We start from the raw sequence: 16,398 nt of genomic DNA, 5'->3' as shown, positions 1-16,398 counted from the left end.
TTAATTCTCTAAAACACTGTATTTAGTCATTTACCCCATTCTTACATTTTTTAAAAAATAAATAAATAAAATAAAACATTTTGATAAGCATGAAATTAGAAACACACCAAATTCTCCAGGTTCAGTAATAATAATTATAATAATAATAATAAGAAGAAGAAGATGCTGATGATAAAATTGTGTAATTAAAATAATCACAGAAAAAGAAAACTAGCTGAAGTTAGAGAAAAACAGAGAAAAACATATCGAGGTGTCAGTATTTTTTATTATTTTTATTACAGCTCTATTACAATACAAAAAGTCACACTACACGTTATTATTATTATTATTATTATTTTTATTATGATAAATGTTTTTTTAGCCTCTGATTCCGACGTGATCAGTTTTACACACAGATTTTTCACTGAAAGGAATATTACACATTCTCTATTCTCCTTTATTCCAGAAGTTTCTCCTAATAATTAAACCTCAACACCACCAGCATAAAGCCATATTACTGTTACATCACTAAACATGACCAAGCCCCGCCTACTTTCACCTGACCAATCACTCTTACTCACCACTGATTCACCAGAAACTCTGAAATAGCGTTTACAGACGCAGTGAACATTTTTAGTGTGATTATGAAAAAAGAGGCCTCATTTAACTTTACAATAAAACCAGACTGTAGTTGTCTTTTCACTGATTTGTTTAAAGAAACGATCACAAACTCTTTAACTCTTGGGATCTGTAATAGTGATAGAATTCTCTTGGGGTCTAAAGGAGTACAGATGATGCATTGTTTTATAACATTTCCATTCATACTGCTGTATTTAACGTACTGAAGTTTAAGAGTTTTATCAACAAAGTCATTAAAATAAACCATGATTCTTCTGTACTTTCCCACAAACTGCTGATTCCATTTATACTGGCAGAAAACTGAACAAAACTGTGTTTTCTCTCTCTCTCTCTCTCTCTCACACACACACACACACACACACACACACACACGCCTCTCCCTGTTCTGGAGAGTTTTAAAGAAGTCGAGACAGGGTGGGTAAAGGATCGCAGCGTGTTTCATCAGGAGAAGAAAAAAACGTCATTATAGGAAAAGGAAGTCCGTCTCAGCACATTAACTAACTTTTGCTAATGTTCATAATACTTTCTGCCAAGAGAAACTGCGCAGTTTACCCACAGTGTAGCTAACTAACATAGCGACGAGGCAGTGTGTATGTAATGAGGTGTATTACAGCAGTGAACTGTGAGTATAAATGAAAATAAACTTCCTTAATGAAGCACAGACTAATAACAGTGATGCAGTCAGTCCTGTGTTCACTCCTCAAAATGGCCGCCGTGATACAGTGTGACGTCACACGATACACATGGAGGTAAAAGATGGCAGGAACTTTCCAGAATAAAATGATTGGCATGAGAGTAGATAATGACATTAACACATCAGCTGGTGTAAAACTGATCTGGTGAGAAGGCAGGACTGTGGATCATTCGGTGAGTTCATTACACTGTGCTGTGACTCTCAGTGTGTGAGTGAATAAATACTACATTAATGTGATCACATCAGCTCTGTGTACAGTATTGAAATCATTCCTTGTGTTCTGATGCACTTCATCTCTAACGCTGAAGTCGTGGCTTTGACTTAAACACTGCAGATGATTATCTCTGAGGAAGATCAGTAACACAGAGCTGTATTAAAGTGCTGGAGTCTAACTAATCCATGGTTTAAACACTGCGCACTTTGCCGTGGCTCCGTAAGCACTGATCTCTCGACAGCTTTTTAAACAGTCCTATTGCTGGATAACGTGCTACTGCCGGCTCAGCTCCACATCCTGTACGTTACTGTACACTGTTCATCATGGCAGGGGAATGATTCACTCCGCTGTCACTCGTCCTGCCGCTGGCCGCCTCCAGGAAGTAACAAATACCCGGAATGTCAAAGGGGAAGTTGGGCGGAAGTTCTTCTCTGGAGCGTGGGATAAACGTGAACTCAGGACAATCTTTTAGCAACCTGGAACAAGAGGAGACGCTTCTAAAAAAAATGATCTTTTTATAAACAGATCACTGCACAGCAGGTGTGTACGGCTAAAGATCACAATAAAGTGAGTAAATCAATGTTGAGTCTGGTTCCTCTCAAGGTTTCTTCCTCATGTCGTCTCAGGGAGTTTCTTCTCACCACCGTCGCCTCTGGCTCGGTCATTAGGGATAAATTCACAAACGTAAAATTTATATTCATAATCTGTAAAGCTGCTTTGTGACAATGTCCACTATTAAAAGCGCAATACAGATGAAACAGAATTGAATTGAATAAAACACAACAGGACATGCAGTTACAGAAAACTAATCAACAATAGTGTGATGTTAAGTGGAGTTACTGTTTGTGTGTAGCTCATGCTTTGTACTGTAAGATGCTAAAATGTTTACTGTGTAGTGTGCAGAGATAACATTAAGTTTAAGCTCATTAACGCGTCGTTTTTCAGTGCTTCTCTCTGAGGTTTCAACATCATTAAAACACTTTTCACAAAATGAGAGGAAAGCAGGTGAGAACTTTCCGGAGTTTTCCCGATCCTGTACCTGTAGGTTGTAGGACTGATGTTGATTTTCCTCGGGAGGCTGCAGGACTCAAACTTGTTGGCTAAAGTGACGTTGTTACCGAAAAGACAGTACCGAGGCATCTTCACCCCGACCACGCCCGCCAGAACTGAGCCTGAATGAACACCAATCCGCATCTGAGGAACAAAAACAAAATGCTGAATCACTGATCACCTTCAAACTCATCTGTGCTGAAAAATAATCTGACTCATGTTTACTTTTCTAACAAATACAAGTGGCAGAGGAGCATCTCTGATGAATATGTATGAATATGCATGAGTATGCAAATTAGAAACTTTACTAACTGCTAACATACAGTATCTAGCCGGTTAGCTAACTGCTAGTAAACTAGCTCCCATTAGTCATATGAGTTGGATTTTAGTATCGGATCTCGTGTGACTTATAACATGATGTTGCCATGACAACCACTATCTCTTCATCGCAAACTTGAGCTAAGTTAGCTAGCTAGATAGCGAACTTAGCCTGCAGGTTCTGGGACAAAATAATTCCAGGCACCACACAGTCATCTTCTAATCATTTGCATAATCAAAGCATTGGAGTTTACTTAGTGTAGAACAAATGATTAAACACAACGAAAGATGAAAGTTAAACAGTCGACTCACTTCATCTAACATCTCATTAATCAGCTTCGAGTTTAAACTCTCGATCCAGGATGATGTAATATTTCTCCTTCTGCATCTCAGAAAAGCTTTAATGTTGAATAAATGAATCATTAGGATAGCATTTCCTGTGAATAAACTCATAAATCAGTTCTGTTTCCTTCAGTGAGAACGACAGGCTGTGCTTCATCATCATCATCATCATCATCATAGATTCATTCATCACCCAAACTTACACACCAGGAAACATCACTGAATGAATAATAAATAAATAAATAAGACTCATAGTCAGCTGTAACATGAGAAGGTGCTGCGTATAACGTGGCCGTATGATGGAGGTGTGTCTCGAGCATTTTCTCACTGATTGATTCCCGTCTTCTCCTGGACGTCTTCGTTCATGTTGTGGTTGAACCGGGTCAGTCCAAGCTTCCATCAGCGTTTTCCTCTCCGTGCTGTGGAGAAGTTGCTCGTGCTTCTCAGCCCTCTGCAGAGTTTTGTATTTTATATTTTCTCCTTGAGGTTAATGGGCATTTGTGAATAAATTAATCACACTGTATGTAAATGTGTTTAACGAGGAATCAGAAGCAATTTTAGGTAAAAAGTCTAAAACATTAACAGTACAAATATATCTGTAAACCAATTTTATTAAAATTAATTAAATTAATTTAATTTAATATTATATATTTTTTCTTTAATTTCAGGTTCTCTTTCAAATATTTAGTTAGGGTTTATTTTTAGTGTAAGTTTTGAGGGTTTTTTAGTATTTTTACATACTGCATTTTTTAGCAATTTCAATTATTCTGAGGAAATATTTATATTTTTGTTTTGTAGTTTGTGAATTATTACTTTATTAATTTACTTTATGAAAATGTTTGCATATAGTTTTGATTTTAGTGTAAACTGTAATGTAAAAGTCAGATATGATTTTTAACCTAAGAACAAAACTGAATCTGAATCTGTTTAAGAATCTGAAGATGATGAGAATTAAATAACTCGAGTATGAAAGTGGGAAATGTTACGTTTACACACTTAACGCTTTTATCTGGATTTAGCTCAAAGCCGTGGCACTTAACATCCAACTATTAATGGAAGTTTGCAGCACGTCTAAGACACGTACACATCGCACAAGGAATCAGTGTAAAGACCCATAACACAGAAACTGAGCAACACACACACACACACACACACACACACTGTGTCTGACGCAGGTATGTAATGACCACTGACCCTGATGACCTCGCCCATGGGGGTCGTGACCTCATCGGAGAGCTCCATCATCTTCAGGGCCATGTGAGCGATCTGTACAGCGTGGGTCGGACTGTCCTTATGTAAACCTCCAGCAACGCAGTACGCATCTCCGATTGTCTCCACCTACAACACAGAGAGGAACACACACTAACCCCAGCTCATTCAGAGGAACACACACTAACCCCAGCTCATTCAGAGGAACACACACTAACCCCAACTCATTCAGAGGAACACACACTAACCCCAGCTCATTCAGAGGAACACACACTAACCCCAACTCATTCAGAGGAACACACACTAACCCCAACTCATTCAGAGGAACACACACTAACCCCAGCTCATTCAGAGGAACACACACTAACCCCAGCTCATTCAGAGGAACACACACTAATCCCAACTCATTCAGAGGAACACACACTAACCCCAGCTCATTCAGAGGAACACACACTAACCCCAACTCATTCAGAGGAACACACACTAATCCCAACTCATTCAGAGGAACACACACTAACCCCAGCTCATTCAGAGGAACACACACTAACCCCAGCTCATTCAGAGGAACACACACTAACCCCAACTCATTCAGAGGAACACACACTAACCCCAGCTCATTCAGAGGAACACACACTTACCCCAGCTCATTCAGAGGAACACACACTAACCCCAGCTCATTCAGAGGAACACACACTAACCCCAGCTCATTCAGAGGAACACACACTAACCCCAGCTCATTCAGAGGAACACACACTAACCCCAGCTCATTCAGAGGAACACACACTAACCCCAGCTCATTCAGAGGAACACACACTTACCCCAGCTCATTCAGAGGAACACACACTAACCCCAGCTCATTCAGAGGAACACACACTAACCCCAACTCATTCAGAGGAACACACACTAATCCCAACTCAGACAAGAACACACACTAACCCCAGCTCATTCAGAGGAACACACACTAACCCCAGCTCATTCAGAGGAACACACACTTACCCCAGCTCATTCAGAGGAACACACACTAATCCCAACTCAGACAAGAACACACACTAATCACAGGTAATTTGGTGTGTGTTTAATATTTAATACTGAACTGCTGGTGAAAAAATCGCAGGTATAGCTAGCTGCTTTAGCTAGCATGATTTCCCCAAACCCAGTAAAAGTGAGGGTGTGTGACAGATCGACGTTAGCCTCGCTGCGGCGCGTTAATGAGGCGTTTACGCCACCACGAGACTCAGAACAGCTTCAGATCCGTTCTTCTGTAAAGATCTTCCCTCAGTGTGTGCTGTGATGCTGGAAGTGGAGAGCAAAAACACATCTCTAACACAAAAATAAACACTAATCTAATGACACTGAGGCATAATTTCACAAAATAACACAAAATAAGAACAAAATTGTCAACCTAGAAAACAGTAAAAGAGTCTAGGCTTAATATCTGTCCTATATTTGTTTTATAATGATCTCATTATTACAAATATTCTGTACACACACCTACATAATTTCATTTATTTTTCACAGTGCTGCTTTAGTGTCTAATGCTTTGTGCTTATATTATGTGTTTATATTTACTGTGATGTCACTCTGAGACACCGATACAGAACATCGTAATATCACGTAATAAAACCAAACAGCTCAAATTAATGCACTTTATTTTTACATGAAGGATTTTGTGGAAGTGATTCGCTGTGTTTGTTTTTCCCTCCAGTAAATTTACAGCTGTAATTATTTGCATGTTGTAATTTCTCTGAGTTGGTGTTAGATCCTGACAGTTATCTGTTCTTTAACTCGGAGTGAATTTCTCCCCGTTTTCTGATCTCCAGCTCTTTAAACACGCCGCGGTGGTTTGCGCAGACTGAGGCGCCGCTGCCAGATGACGACTTTAACAGAAGATGGAGATGTGATTTAGATCTATTTTAGGACAGAGCCATGTGTAGGAATGTAAACTAAACTAAACTTTTCCTGCGCTGTCGTTCACAGCAGATCCATCTCCACTGAGGACCAGATGTTTTATTTTCACAGAGACTCCATTAGCCGAACTCAGCGAGAGCAGAGACAGAGACGAGAGTCCTCTCTAAAGCACTCAAGCTCAGACACGCAGAAACAGAGATAAAACCCGAACCCGTTCTCCATCCAGACATCGACACACATCAGTACAGAGCATTATTCATTTATCACACATTCATTCTGCTGTCACACGCTCACCACATCAGCCATGATTAATCCGAAAAACAGCAAATTAAATTAAATTACTCTGAAACTTTTGGGAATATTGTATAAAGCAGAAATTAATTTTGAGCTGTCATCACGTTCCAAAGTCAACTCCAGAGAACAAATGAATTATAAATTATCCATATTAATTCTTCATTTCTTCATACGTGTGCTACTGAGCCAATTTTACTGCAGCCAAAACTCCATTAAGAGCTATTTTTAAAATGTCAGCACTTTATTTTGGTTTAGCCATAAAAATCTCCCGTTAAAAACAGTTCAGTAAAATTAGTCTTTCAGTGTCATGATGTGATAATTTCATGATGTTTCTGGTCGTGTGCCTAAACAAAGCTTCTACAAAGCTTCAAGCTCCATCGGGATGTATTAAAGACTTCAAACAAAAAGAAGTCTGAGATCTTTTTGGTTCATAGATTTATCCATATGGATCATCCATAAAATCATGCATACATGATTTTACACTAATATATTTATCTTTGCTGAAGAAATGAGCTTTTTATTCAGCTTATGATTCAACATACTAGAACCAGTAACCACTGATCTCCCTGAACGTCATCAAAAGTTAAATCTAAACCCTCAAGAGTTACGTGGTTGTTTCTTTTGGAGGGAAGCATTAAAGGGAGATTTCTCTTTCAGTCAGAGTTCCAAATAAAACCATTTTACACAGATAAGAACCTACAACTATCCAAGGAACCACTAAGGAACCCTTTCTCCTACAAATCTCACCTTGTAGACATCGAGTTCTCCGCAGTGCCGGTCGAAGCGTGTGTACAGAGCGCTCAGCATGTCCACCACCTGCATGGGCGTGCAGCGGGAGCAGATAGCAGTGAAGCCCACGATGTCGGAGAACAGCACTGTGACAGCGTCGAACTTCTTGGCCTGCACCGGGAGCCCCTGCCACAGCCGCTGAGCCACGTTCCCAGGGAAGATGGTGAAGAGCAGCTCGACGGTTTTGCGCTTCTCCTCCTCAAGGGCCTGGTGAGCCTGTTCCAGAGCTGCTTTCGCTTTCCCCAGACGCTTCTTCAGGCCGTCCTGCGCCTTCGCCTGCTCACCCACCAGCACCACATCACGCAGGGCGTTGTGGATCGGGATGTCGGACAGATAGAGGCCACGCCCTGTCAGCTCTTCCAGACGGTCCACACATGGTGAGCCCAGGAACAGCACAGCGTTCGACTCGGACATGAAGATCATCTGACCCTTAAGGTCCATGTGCTGCAGTCACACAGTCAGAGTGAGATTTGTTTTAATCTAATGAGAATAAATCTGGACATTTACCATCCAAAATGGAGGCTTCACTTTCATTTACTGAGTAGGAATGAAATTTTACATACAACTTTAAAACTAAACTGTAAATTATTACAGAATTTGATCCCCAGCAGATGGGCATCGTTATTCAAATATCTCCATATACAAATCTCCAAAGTCATCTTAATATTCCTTTAATTAAACCTGAATTTGAAAAAAGTACATGATGTTTTTTTGAAAATTAAAGGACTTGTGTTTGTATTTGAGAATTTTAAAAATCATTGTTAAAAAACATGTTTTAATTTTTATGCGATGTAGAATCATAAAGAATGTCAGCTGATATTGTGTTTAAAGTAAAGCTAAACATGGAGATATTTTGAAAAAACATAAGAAATGTGTGCTGTAATAATGAATAATAATAATAATAATAATAATAATAATGTGTGCTGGCAGTAACGATAAATCACAAATTAATAAAATCCAGAAATGCTGAGTGAAAATGAGGTGTAGTCTCTGAGGTCACACCTGAACACGCTGAAATTCTCAAATACCAAACATTTCATTTAACATGAGGGTTTAACGACGTTATGAATTTGACGAGGCTAATCTTCTCTTTTTAACCTCCTTGTGCTGGCTGATGTCCTGGTGGTTTAGTATTACAGACACATGTGGGTTATTTGTTATTTATATTTCCCATTATATTACATTTTTTCTCCATGTTTTTATTAAAACCAGTTCCTCTCAGTCAGTCAGGACGCAGGTTGAGGGTTAGTCCGGATCAGACGGTTGTGACTTTAAATCCCAGCAACACTGACGTTGGGCTCCTGAGCAAGACCTTTAACCTCCAGCTGCTCAGCTTTATCCTGCCTCAATCGTAAACAGTAAATAAGCATAACGTAGCTGTTAGCTCATCATGGCTGGTGATGGAATTAGCCATGTCACACAGATCTGTGAGCTCAATCACCAGCAAACTCCTAATGTAGAAAACTGCAGATTTCCAGCATCATACAGCATGAACACTAGTTTATGACGGTTCGAGAGGAGCAGACTGGCAGGAACTCAAACATTAGGATATGAATCAGAATTTAGACGTTAGCGCAGTGGGTTTTATTTCAGCTCCCTCCTGGGATTGTTGTCAGTGTGAAATCAGTGTGTGTCGATTTAATGCAAATGTCTCCAGAACAGATCCTAAATGAGTCTGAAGCTCAGACAGCGCTACAGTCCATAAGGTTTAGTGACGTTACAAAAAGACCTTCTGTATAAACCGAGACGACGTTCTCTAAGTGTACAGAAGATGAATGAACACTCTATAAATACCGAGTGTAAAGTGCTCCAACAATCCTGCATGACAGTCCAGTACTTTAGGGAGATTTTATCTTTCTTTTCTTCTTCCTCTCACTCTATAAACCAAGAATGTTTGCCAAGGATAAGAATAAATATCCAGATGGCACAGCCGGAATATTATTATTACGTGTCACTGTACAGACAGCCGAGGGGGAAAGAGATAAAGGCTCAACGACAACGTGTCCTGAAGGAGATGTGACATGGAGGAAAAACACAGAAAGAGGCTAAAAGTAAAAGCTACAGAGAATTTCTCCAGCAACAAGAAAAAGAAAACGTGCAGGGACAGGATTTAATACTGAACATAAAACCTAATTTTAGATCTTTACATTCAGGCGTAATGAGAATCCTGAGTAAGTCCTGCCCTTTAGCTATAAATAGGTTAAATCTCATTATCTGACGCTGTGAGAGGTGAAGCTGTATACAAGCCCTGACATTTACTTCAGAACAGAAAATCACTCTGAGTCTGTTTTCTTTTCATCCTGACTCAGGATCAGTTTTATCCACACTAACCTCCTGACAGAACCATTAAATAACCACAAACTCATTCTCAACTCAGGAGAAAAAAACACGAGAGAAAAGAGATTGTCCTAATTACTGATTAATCCTGAATCCTGTTGCTTAGGAGCTTCTCAAACAAACCTGTTGTTTAAAATAAAATAAAACTCAGACACAAATAATGAATTTGCTTCAGATCTACCAACTGTGTGTAGAACATCATCCTCTAAATGTGCTGACCTTCATTTAAATCCAAACACGTGGACACACGGTGTGAGGAACATCTCACACCACCTCACACCATCTCACACCACCTCACACCACCTCACACCATCTCACACCATCTCACACCACCTCACACCTTCTGACACCACCTCACACCACCTCACACCACCTCACACCATCTCACACCACCTCACACCTTCTGACACCACCTCACACCACCTCACACCATCTCACACCACCTCACACCTTCTGACACCACCTCACACCACCTCACACCTTCTCACACCATCTCACACCACCTCACACCACCTCACACCTTCTCACACCATCTCACACCACCTCACACCACCTCACACCATCTCACACCACCTCACACCATCTCACACCATCTCACACCACCTCACACCATCTCACACCATCTCACACCACCTCACACCACCTCACACGATCTCACACCACCTCACACCACCTCACACCACCTCACACCATCTCACAGAGCAATCTACAACATGATACGCAGTGTATGAAGATGATGCATGTATTAGTGGGATGAAATCAGGATTTATAGTGTGTTCAGGTGCTGATGTATCAGATGATGATGATGACGTTGGGGAAACAGGGAGGATTTCAGGTGGAAATCAGTGAACATGACGTAATGTTTTAGGTCGAATCTGTGAGTTGGTGACACAAACACCACATAGTTGATTTACACTCAACTAAACCAGTGTACAGCTCCTGAAAATCTCAGGAAGTGAAGTGTGTTACCTTCCCGGCGCTAGCGCTGTGCTGCTTTACCCTCAGGATGAACTGTGTGTTCAGCATGGTGAGGATGCCCTGGAAGTCTGCCTGGATCTCAGGCATCACAATGAGAAAGTGCTCCTCAAAGGCTGGCCTCCTCTGCACCTCCCTGCCCCGCCCTAATCGCCTCCTCAGCCCGTCTCCCATCTGCAGCACCGCCATGTCCTGATCTAACAGGATGTGGAAGGGGAAGGTGGAGTAGAGCAGCGACAGTGGGATGTGACCGGACGAGTGTGTTCTCATGGGGCTGGGCGTCAGGCTCCTGGCATCTCTCACCGCAATGGAGTACAGAAGATGGGGTTGATGGTTGTCATGGAGAGCCCCACCCTCTTTTAGCTCTGAGTCCATCTTGACGTCTACGTTGATGCCGTACAGGAAGTGAGCCGCCGCCTGGATGATGCCTGGGAAGAAGAGCTCGGTGGTGGAGTGAGGGTTGAAGTAGTAGACTGTCAGGAGACCCGGGTCTTTGTCCAGGCACAGCACGGAGGCCTGGCACACGTGACGGCGTGCGTCAGCTGTGGGCGGGGTGCTCTGCTTCAGGAGGACGTTGAAGCTGTTCAGGAAGTCATGTAGGGCTCCGCCCACCACACGGAGCACATGACCATCTTCTTCATAGCAGTCACGGAAAACCTCAGCGCCCAGAGCGAGCTTCAGAGAGTCCATGGGAATTCCTGAAATTTACAGAAACACGACAGAATCATCATCTACTCATCTTAAGCAATGTCATGACATGTAAACATAAAAGAACAAAAATAACATTAAATTAATTTTATTAAACACTGACATCATTGAATGCCCTGGAACATATCAGTCACTCAAACCTGTTCTGAAGAGTATAACAATATTTAATTAGAAAAATAAATAAATAAAGAACATACCAATACTTTTAATCAATACTTTTAAACACACTCTACACTCTAAATGGTACAGGCTCCGCCCCCATCTCTGTTTAGCCAATGGAATATCAGGACACATTTGCATACTGCATGACGATAGAGTAATATATACTGCAACATAATTTTTGGATCAAAACAGCAATAGGAAACAGATCTCATGTTCAGATCTGTGTGGCGTTTGTGATATCAGTATAAATGCTGATATTGTGATGATGATTATTAAATGATATATTGCACAGCCTCTCTGTGCACACTTTAAAATACTGCCATTATCCCTGCAGTACATTCAGAAAAAAGGTTCTCAAAGGTTCTCTGAACAGTTAAAGGCTCTTCGTTTCTTAAAAGCCTCTGTTTCAGTACCTACATAAAACCCATAAGGTTTAAGAGACAAACTGCAGAAGTCTTTAAGGTGCTAGAAGGAAACCTGTTCTATGAGTCAGGCAGCGATGAAACCCAGTCGGGGAAACTAAAAGAGCTTGAACTCGGAGAGCTGCACTCTCAGGAAACGGTTCCTTGGGAGTTCTTTGGATAGTAAGCAGTTTTATTGTTTAAACTGGTTTTCCACCTGGGAGCTCCTGAGTGGCACAAGAGAAGAACATCTGCATGAGCTTTGGGAGATCGGAAGTTCAAATCCCATGATGCCATAGGCATCTGTCAATCACAGCAGCACTAGCCAATCATGTGTGTCTGTGAGCTCGTGTGTGTGGAAGAGGGCAGGTAGCGCTGTTCTCCCGGTGTGTTACACCACCCTGTGATGCAGCATGAGCAGCAGTCCGACAACATGTGGCTGGCATCAGCTTCCTCTCAGACGAAGTGCATGTTAATGGTTCTACCTGGAACCATGTCTGTGGGAAAAACCCGCTGGTGAAGGGTTCTGCGTAAATCTTTAAGAGTTCTTCCAGAGAAACAAGCGATAAACAAAGGGATAATATAAATTTATATTGTGATAGATCAAGTCATGAATCATGTCGTCTCTTTTCTCCATGTTTTGTATCATCAGTACTTTAATAATGATGGATCTGTTCCTTATTAAATACTTCATATTGTACAATTTTGTGTTTTTACTGTTTTTTTTGGCAAATCTAAATATCATGTTACAGACTCATAAACATGTCTTCAAGTGTCATGATGAGATTTGTGACATATTGCACACACCCACTTATCCATCACTGTGACTGGAGCCGAGTCGTTAATGTGTTTTCCGAGATTTAATTAGATTATGAATGATGATGTTGCTCGAAAATAATTACAGCGTATGTGTGCAGCTGCTGGAAGTGAGTCAGTGTTTATACTAGTGTTGTGCTTTTAAAATTAAACTGAGATTAAATAGACATGTAAAAGATGTGAAACATGACATAAATATTTCTATATTAATGATCAGAGCCGAAATGTGACCTGTTTTCACTGAGTAACTCTTCATGACATCCAGCAAGAGTTCAGGTTTGTCCGGAAGCTGATAAACATCTGTGCTGTGTTGAGCAGGACTGTGGACACACGTATTACAGCACAGTGAGGGGACAAGAAGAGGAAAATACACAACAATACACACACACACACACACAAAATCGGCTTTAATGAACTGCATTTAGTGGCCAGTGCTTCGTGTGAGTAAATGAGCTGATAGTCGATAATGTGAAAGCTTTATCATTTATAAATAAATCACATTAATCCAACAAGATAATAATGAATGATAATATCACATCCATAATACAGTAATAAAGCTCACTGCATGGTTTAAATTAATACTCAGAGCAAGTCCACATGAGGTCAGACTTCAAAATAATAATAATAATAATAATAATAATAATAATAATAATAATACGAGTAATATAAGGATTGTGGTTAATTACAGACTTTAATAAGAAGACTGAGATCGGTTTTATTCTGTTCTAGTTTATTCTACACACAGTCGTCTCTTCAGTAAAATCAGCGAGTGATGTAACGGCATGTCATCCATATCGTCCCTAAGTTTAAAGGCATTTAAATAAGCTTTTGTTTAAATAAGTACTTCATTTATTAGATTTTTTTAATTAATGTTTTTTTTTATCCCTGTGGAAGAGTGTGTCCCAGGAGCGGTTTCATGATGTGATCAGCAACAGATTCAGTAAATTAGCTAAACGTTATTTTCTGACGCATTGTGTTTCTGACACACAGGAGTCCAAATCCAGTGACGTAAAGTGAATCTGATTACACATCATTTCTTTAACATACACACAATGCAGATTTTACACTGCTAAGCAAAGTGAGATGTTATAATAAACTCTTATATAATATTCAGAATGAAGTCGAGTCTCAGGATGAGATTAATGTTATAATTAATGGAAACTGCAGGATTATAGCTGTGAGTTCTTACCACGTGGCGTGTGACTGCTGCTTCATCACTCTGGACATCGCGTTTCGCAGTTTCTCAAACTACAAACACGTCAAAACACATTGATTACTCAACACCTCAATAACTGGATCCATGCGAGGGGTTTAATTACTCTGAGTCATATCATTGTACACGTAGTGCAGAAATTATCCAACATGAATAATGAAATTACATTCTCTACAGAAAAGCAGAAAACATAAGCAGAAGAAGAATCTGCATTACCATCAGCCCAGCTCTGTGAGTGATTATAAATACAGAGTGAGGAATCATTACCCCCGTGCCATTAATGTTAGTCATTATTAATATAACCTTATATAACAACAGAAATAATATGACCTTGAAAACCAATTACATAAATGACATGACCTGGGGAAACAATTCTATAATAATTTCCTTCATATATCACGAGTGAATAACTGAGTTTACTCAGAAATCTGATTAGAGAAATGACTTCAGGAGACATTCCTACAGAAATGTCATTAGCTGAGAGGCTTGAAATCATAACTACAGAAATGAGAAGGGAAAAACATGCCAGTACTGAGAAATACTACAGATAATATAACAGGAAGTAATGATGACATTAAAAACACTGATGGAAGAATACAGTAATGAATTAGTGTTTATTTGTGTGTTTATTCAGCACTGAGGGTTTTCTGGATGAAATCCCCAGTATGGCAGGGAATGGCAGAGCTGCAACATGCATGAAGAGCAAAAGCGTTCAGGTTACTGAGTAAAGATTCCACACACATTCTAACGCATGCTAATGATGAGATCAGTGAGGAAAGCCGGCCTGAGAGAGAGGGATGTGAGAGTGGGTGTGAGTGGAGGAATGCTCAGTACCTCAGGACACACCAGCTTGCGGACGCTCTCTCCCAGGGAATGCAGATTAACTTTATTGCGACTCGTTTTGCGTCTCGGCGCGACGTTTGCGACGTGTTCTGAGCTCTGAGCTCGGCTCTCCTCTCTCTCCTCTCTCTCTCCTGTCTCCTCTGCCTCTTCATTTCCGACCAGCACTGAGAAAGGACACTCGGCCGAGATTTTCAGCTCCTTCAGCTTGGCACAGAACATGCTGTGTGGAGATCCGGCGCACACGGAGCGAGAGCGGAGCGTCTACATGGCGCGAGTCGCGCTACGCTCATTCCCAGACCCTCTCCACACACACACACACACACACACACACTCCCACTGCAGAACACTGAGGGAGAACCCAGCAGAACCCCTCAGAACCGAGCTGCAGGTCAGCGCGCTCAGTAACGAGAGCAGGAGAACCGCAAACTCACGCGCAACGCGCCGCACACCGCGGACCGGATTCAGAGGAAATCTCAAATGCTAATAAAAAGAGCAAAGGCATTACACATGCAACCAATCAGGAGCCGAGCAGCTCTGGAGTGGCCAATGAGGTGCAGGGATGAGGACAGGCTGTTAAATATGCATGAGTGTGAAGCGCGGTGGACCGTGTGGATCCGCCGTTACGCACTGAGCGCGCTCACACACACACACACACACGCACACACACACACACACACATCATACACACACACATACATCACACACACACACATTATACACACACACACACTCACACACACACACATCATACACACACACACTCACACACACACACATCATACACACACACACGCACACACACATCATACACACACACATCACACACACAAACACATTATACACACACACACTCACGCACACACACACGCACACACACACATCATACACACACACGCGCACACACACACACATCATACACACACACACACGCACATCACACACACTCACGCACACACACGCGCACACACACACACATCATACACACACACACACACACTCACGCACATCATACACACACATACATACATCACACACACACGCGCGCGCGCGCACACACACACACACATATACAAGGACCTGAAAGAGACCTAAACTGAGCGCCTTCACATTCACACTAATAATCCGATGATTATCTGATTTCTGCAGTTATCAGATTATATGAGGTCACGTGGTGTTAATCAGAACTCTGTGGTATTTTAGGGTTAAGCTGTGATCAGATGGCAGTAAGCACGTGCAGTTTTCCCTTTTCTGTGATCTGATGTACAGATTAGACTGTCCAGTTTAAACCCAGTGAAAACTTCATATTAATCACCTGAAAGAAAGCAGTTCCAAATCCGTAAATTAAATCAAATAAGACTAGCCGATCATGGAGGACAAAAGTAATGGCACCCTATAAATGGAGGAGTGTGTGTCTGTAGCCGACACGCTGCGCTGGCTGAGCTGCATTACTGGTTTAGGTTTACAGGAGGAGTTAGTTTAGGAGCCGCTCTTTCACAGTTCCTCACTG

General features: G+C 41.2%; 1 protein-coding gene across 2 annotated transcripts; it reads right to left on the bottom strand.

The window, feature by feature from the left end:
• Positions 1-251: 251 nt before the first annotated feature.
• On the bottom strand, positions 252-15,370 carry gucy1a1 (guanylate cyclase 1 soluble subunit alpha 1). 2 transcript variants are annotated; one of them, XM_026910796.3, is made up of 8 exons: positions 14,883-15,369; positions 14,025-14,083; positions 13,067-13,155; positions 10,743-11,446; positions 7,395-7,880; positions 4,431-4,574; positions 2,566-2,720; positions 252-2,002 (listed from the first exon to the last, which is right to left on the bottom strand). In XM_026910796.3, the coding sequence occupies exons 1-8, from the start codon at positions 15,108-15,110 to the stop codon at positions 1,831-1,833; spliced, it is 2,037 nt and encodes a 678-aa protein (XP_026766597.3). In that variant the 5' UTR covers positions 15,111-15,369; the 3' UTR covers positions 252-1,830. The 2 variants fall into 2 exon arrangements, with proteins under 2 accessions (XP_026766597.3, XP_053086968.1); XM_053230993.1 differs by lacking the exons at positions 252-2,002; positions 2,566-2,720 and adding an exon at positions 2,727-3,687 and having other exon boundaries at positions 14,883-15,370.
• Positions 15,371-16,398: the final 1,028 nt, after the last annotated feature.

Source organism: Pangasianodon hypophthalmus, chromosome 28 (assembly GCF_027358585.1).
Source record: "Pangasianodon hypophthalmus isolate fPanHyp1 chromosome 28, fPanHyp1.pri, whole genome shotgun sequence".
Lineage (NCBI taxonomy): Eukaryota > Metazoa > Chordata > Actinopteri > Siluriformes > Pangasiidae > Pangasianodon > Pangasianodon hypophthalmus.
This window is presented reverse-complemented; position numbering and strand designations above follow the sequence as displayed.

Coding starts and splice junctions, on each gene's coding strand:
- gucy1a1 (XM_026910796.3), bottom strand. CDS start 15,110: ATGTTCTGTGCCAAGCTGAAGGAGCTGAAAATCTCGGCCGAGTGTCCT. Junction 11,447..13,066: donor GAGTTACTCAGTGAAAACAG/GTCACATTTCGG, acceptor TGTAAATTTCAG/GAATTCCCATGGACTCTCTG. Junction 2,003..2,565: donor ATCAGTCCTACAACCTACAG/GTACAGGATCGG, acceptor CTCTTGTTCCAG/GTTGCTAAAAGATTGTCCTG.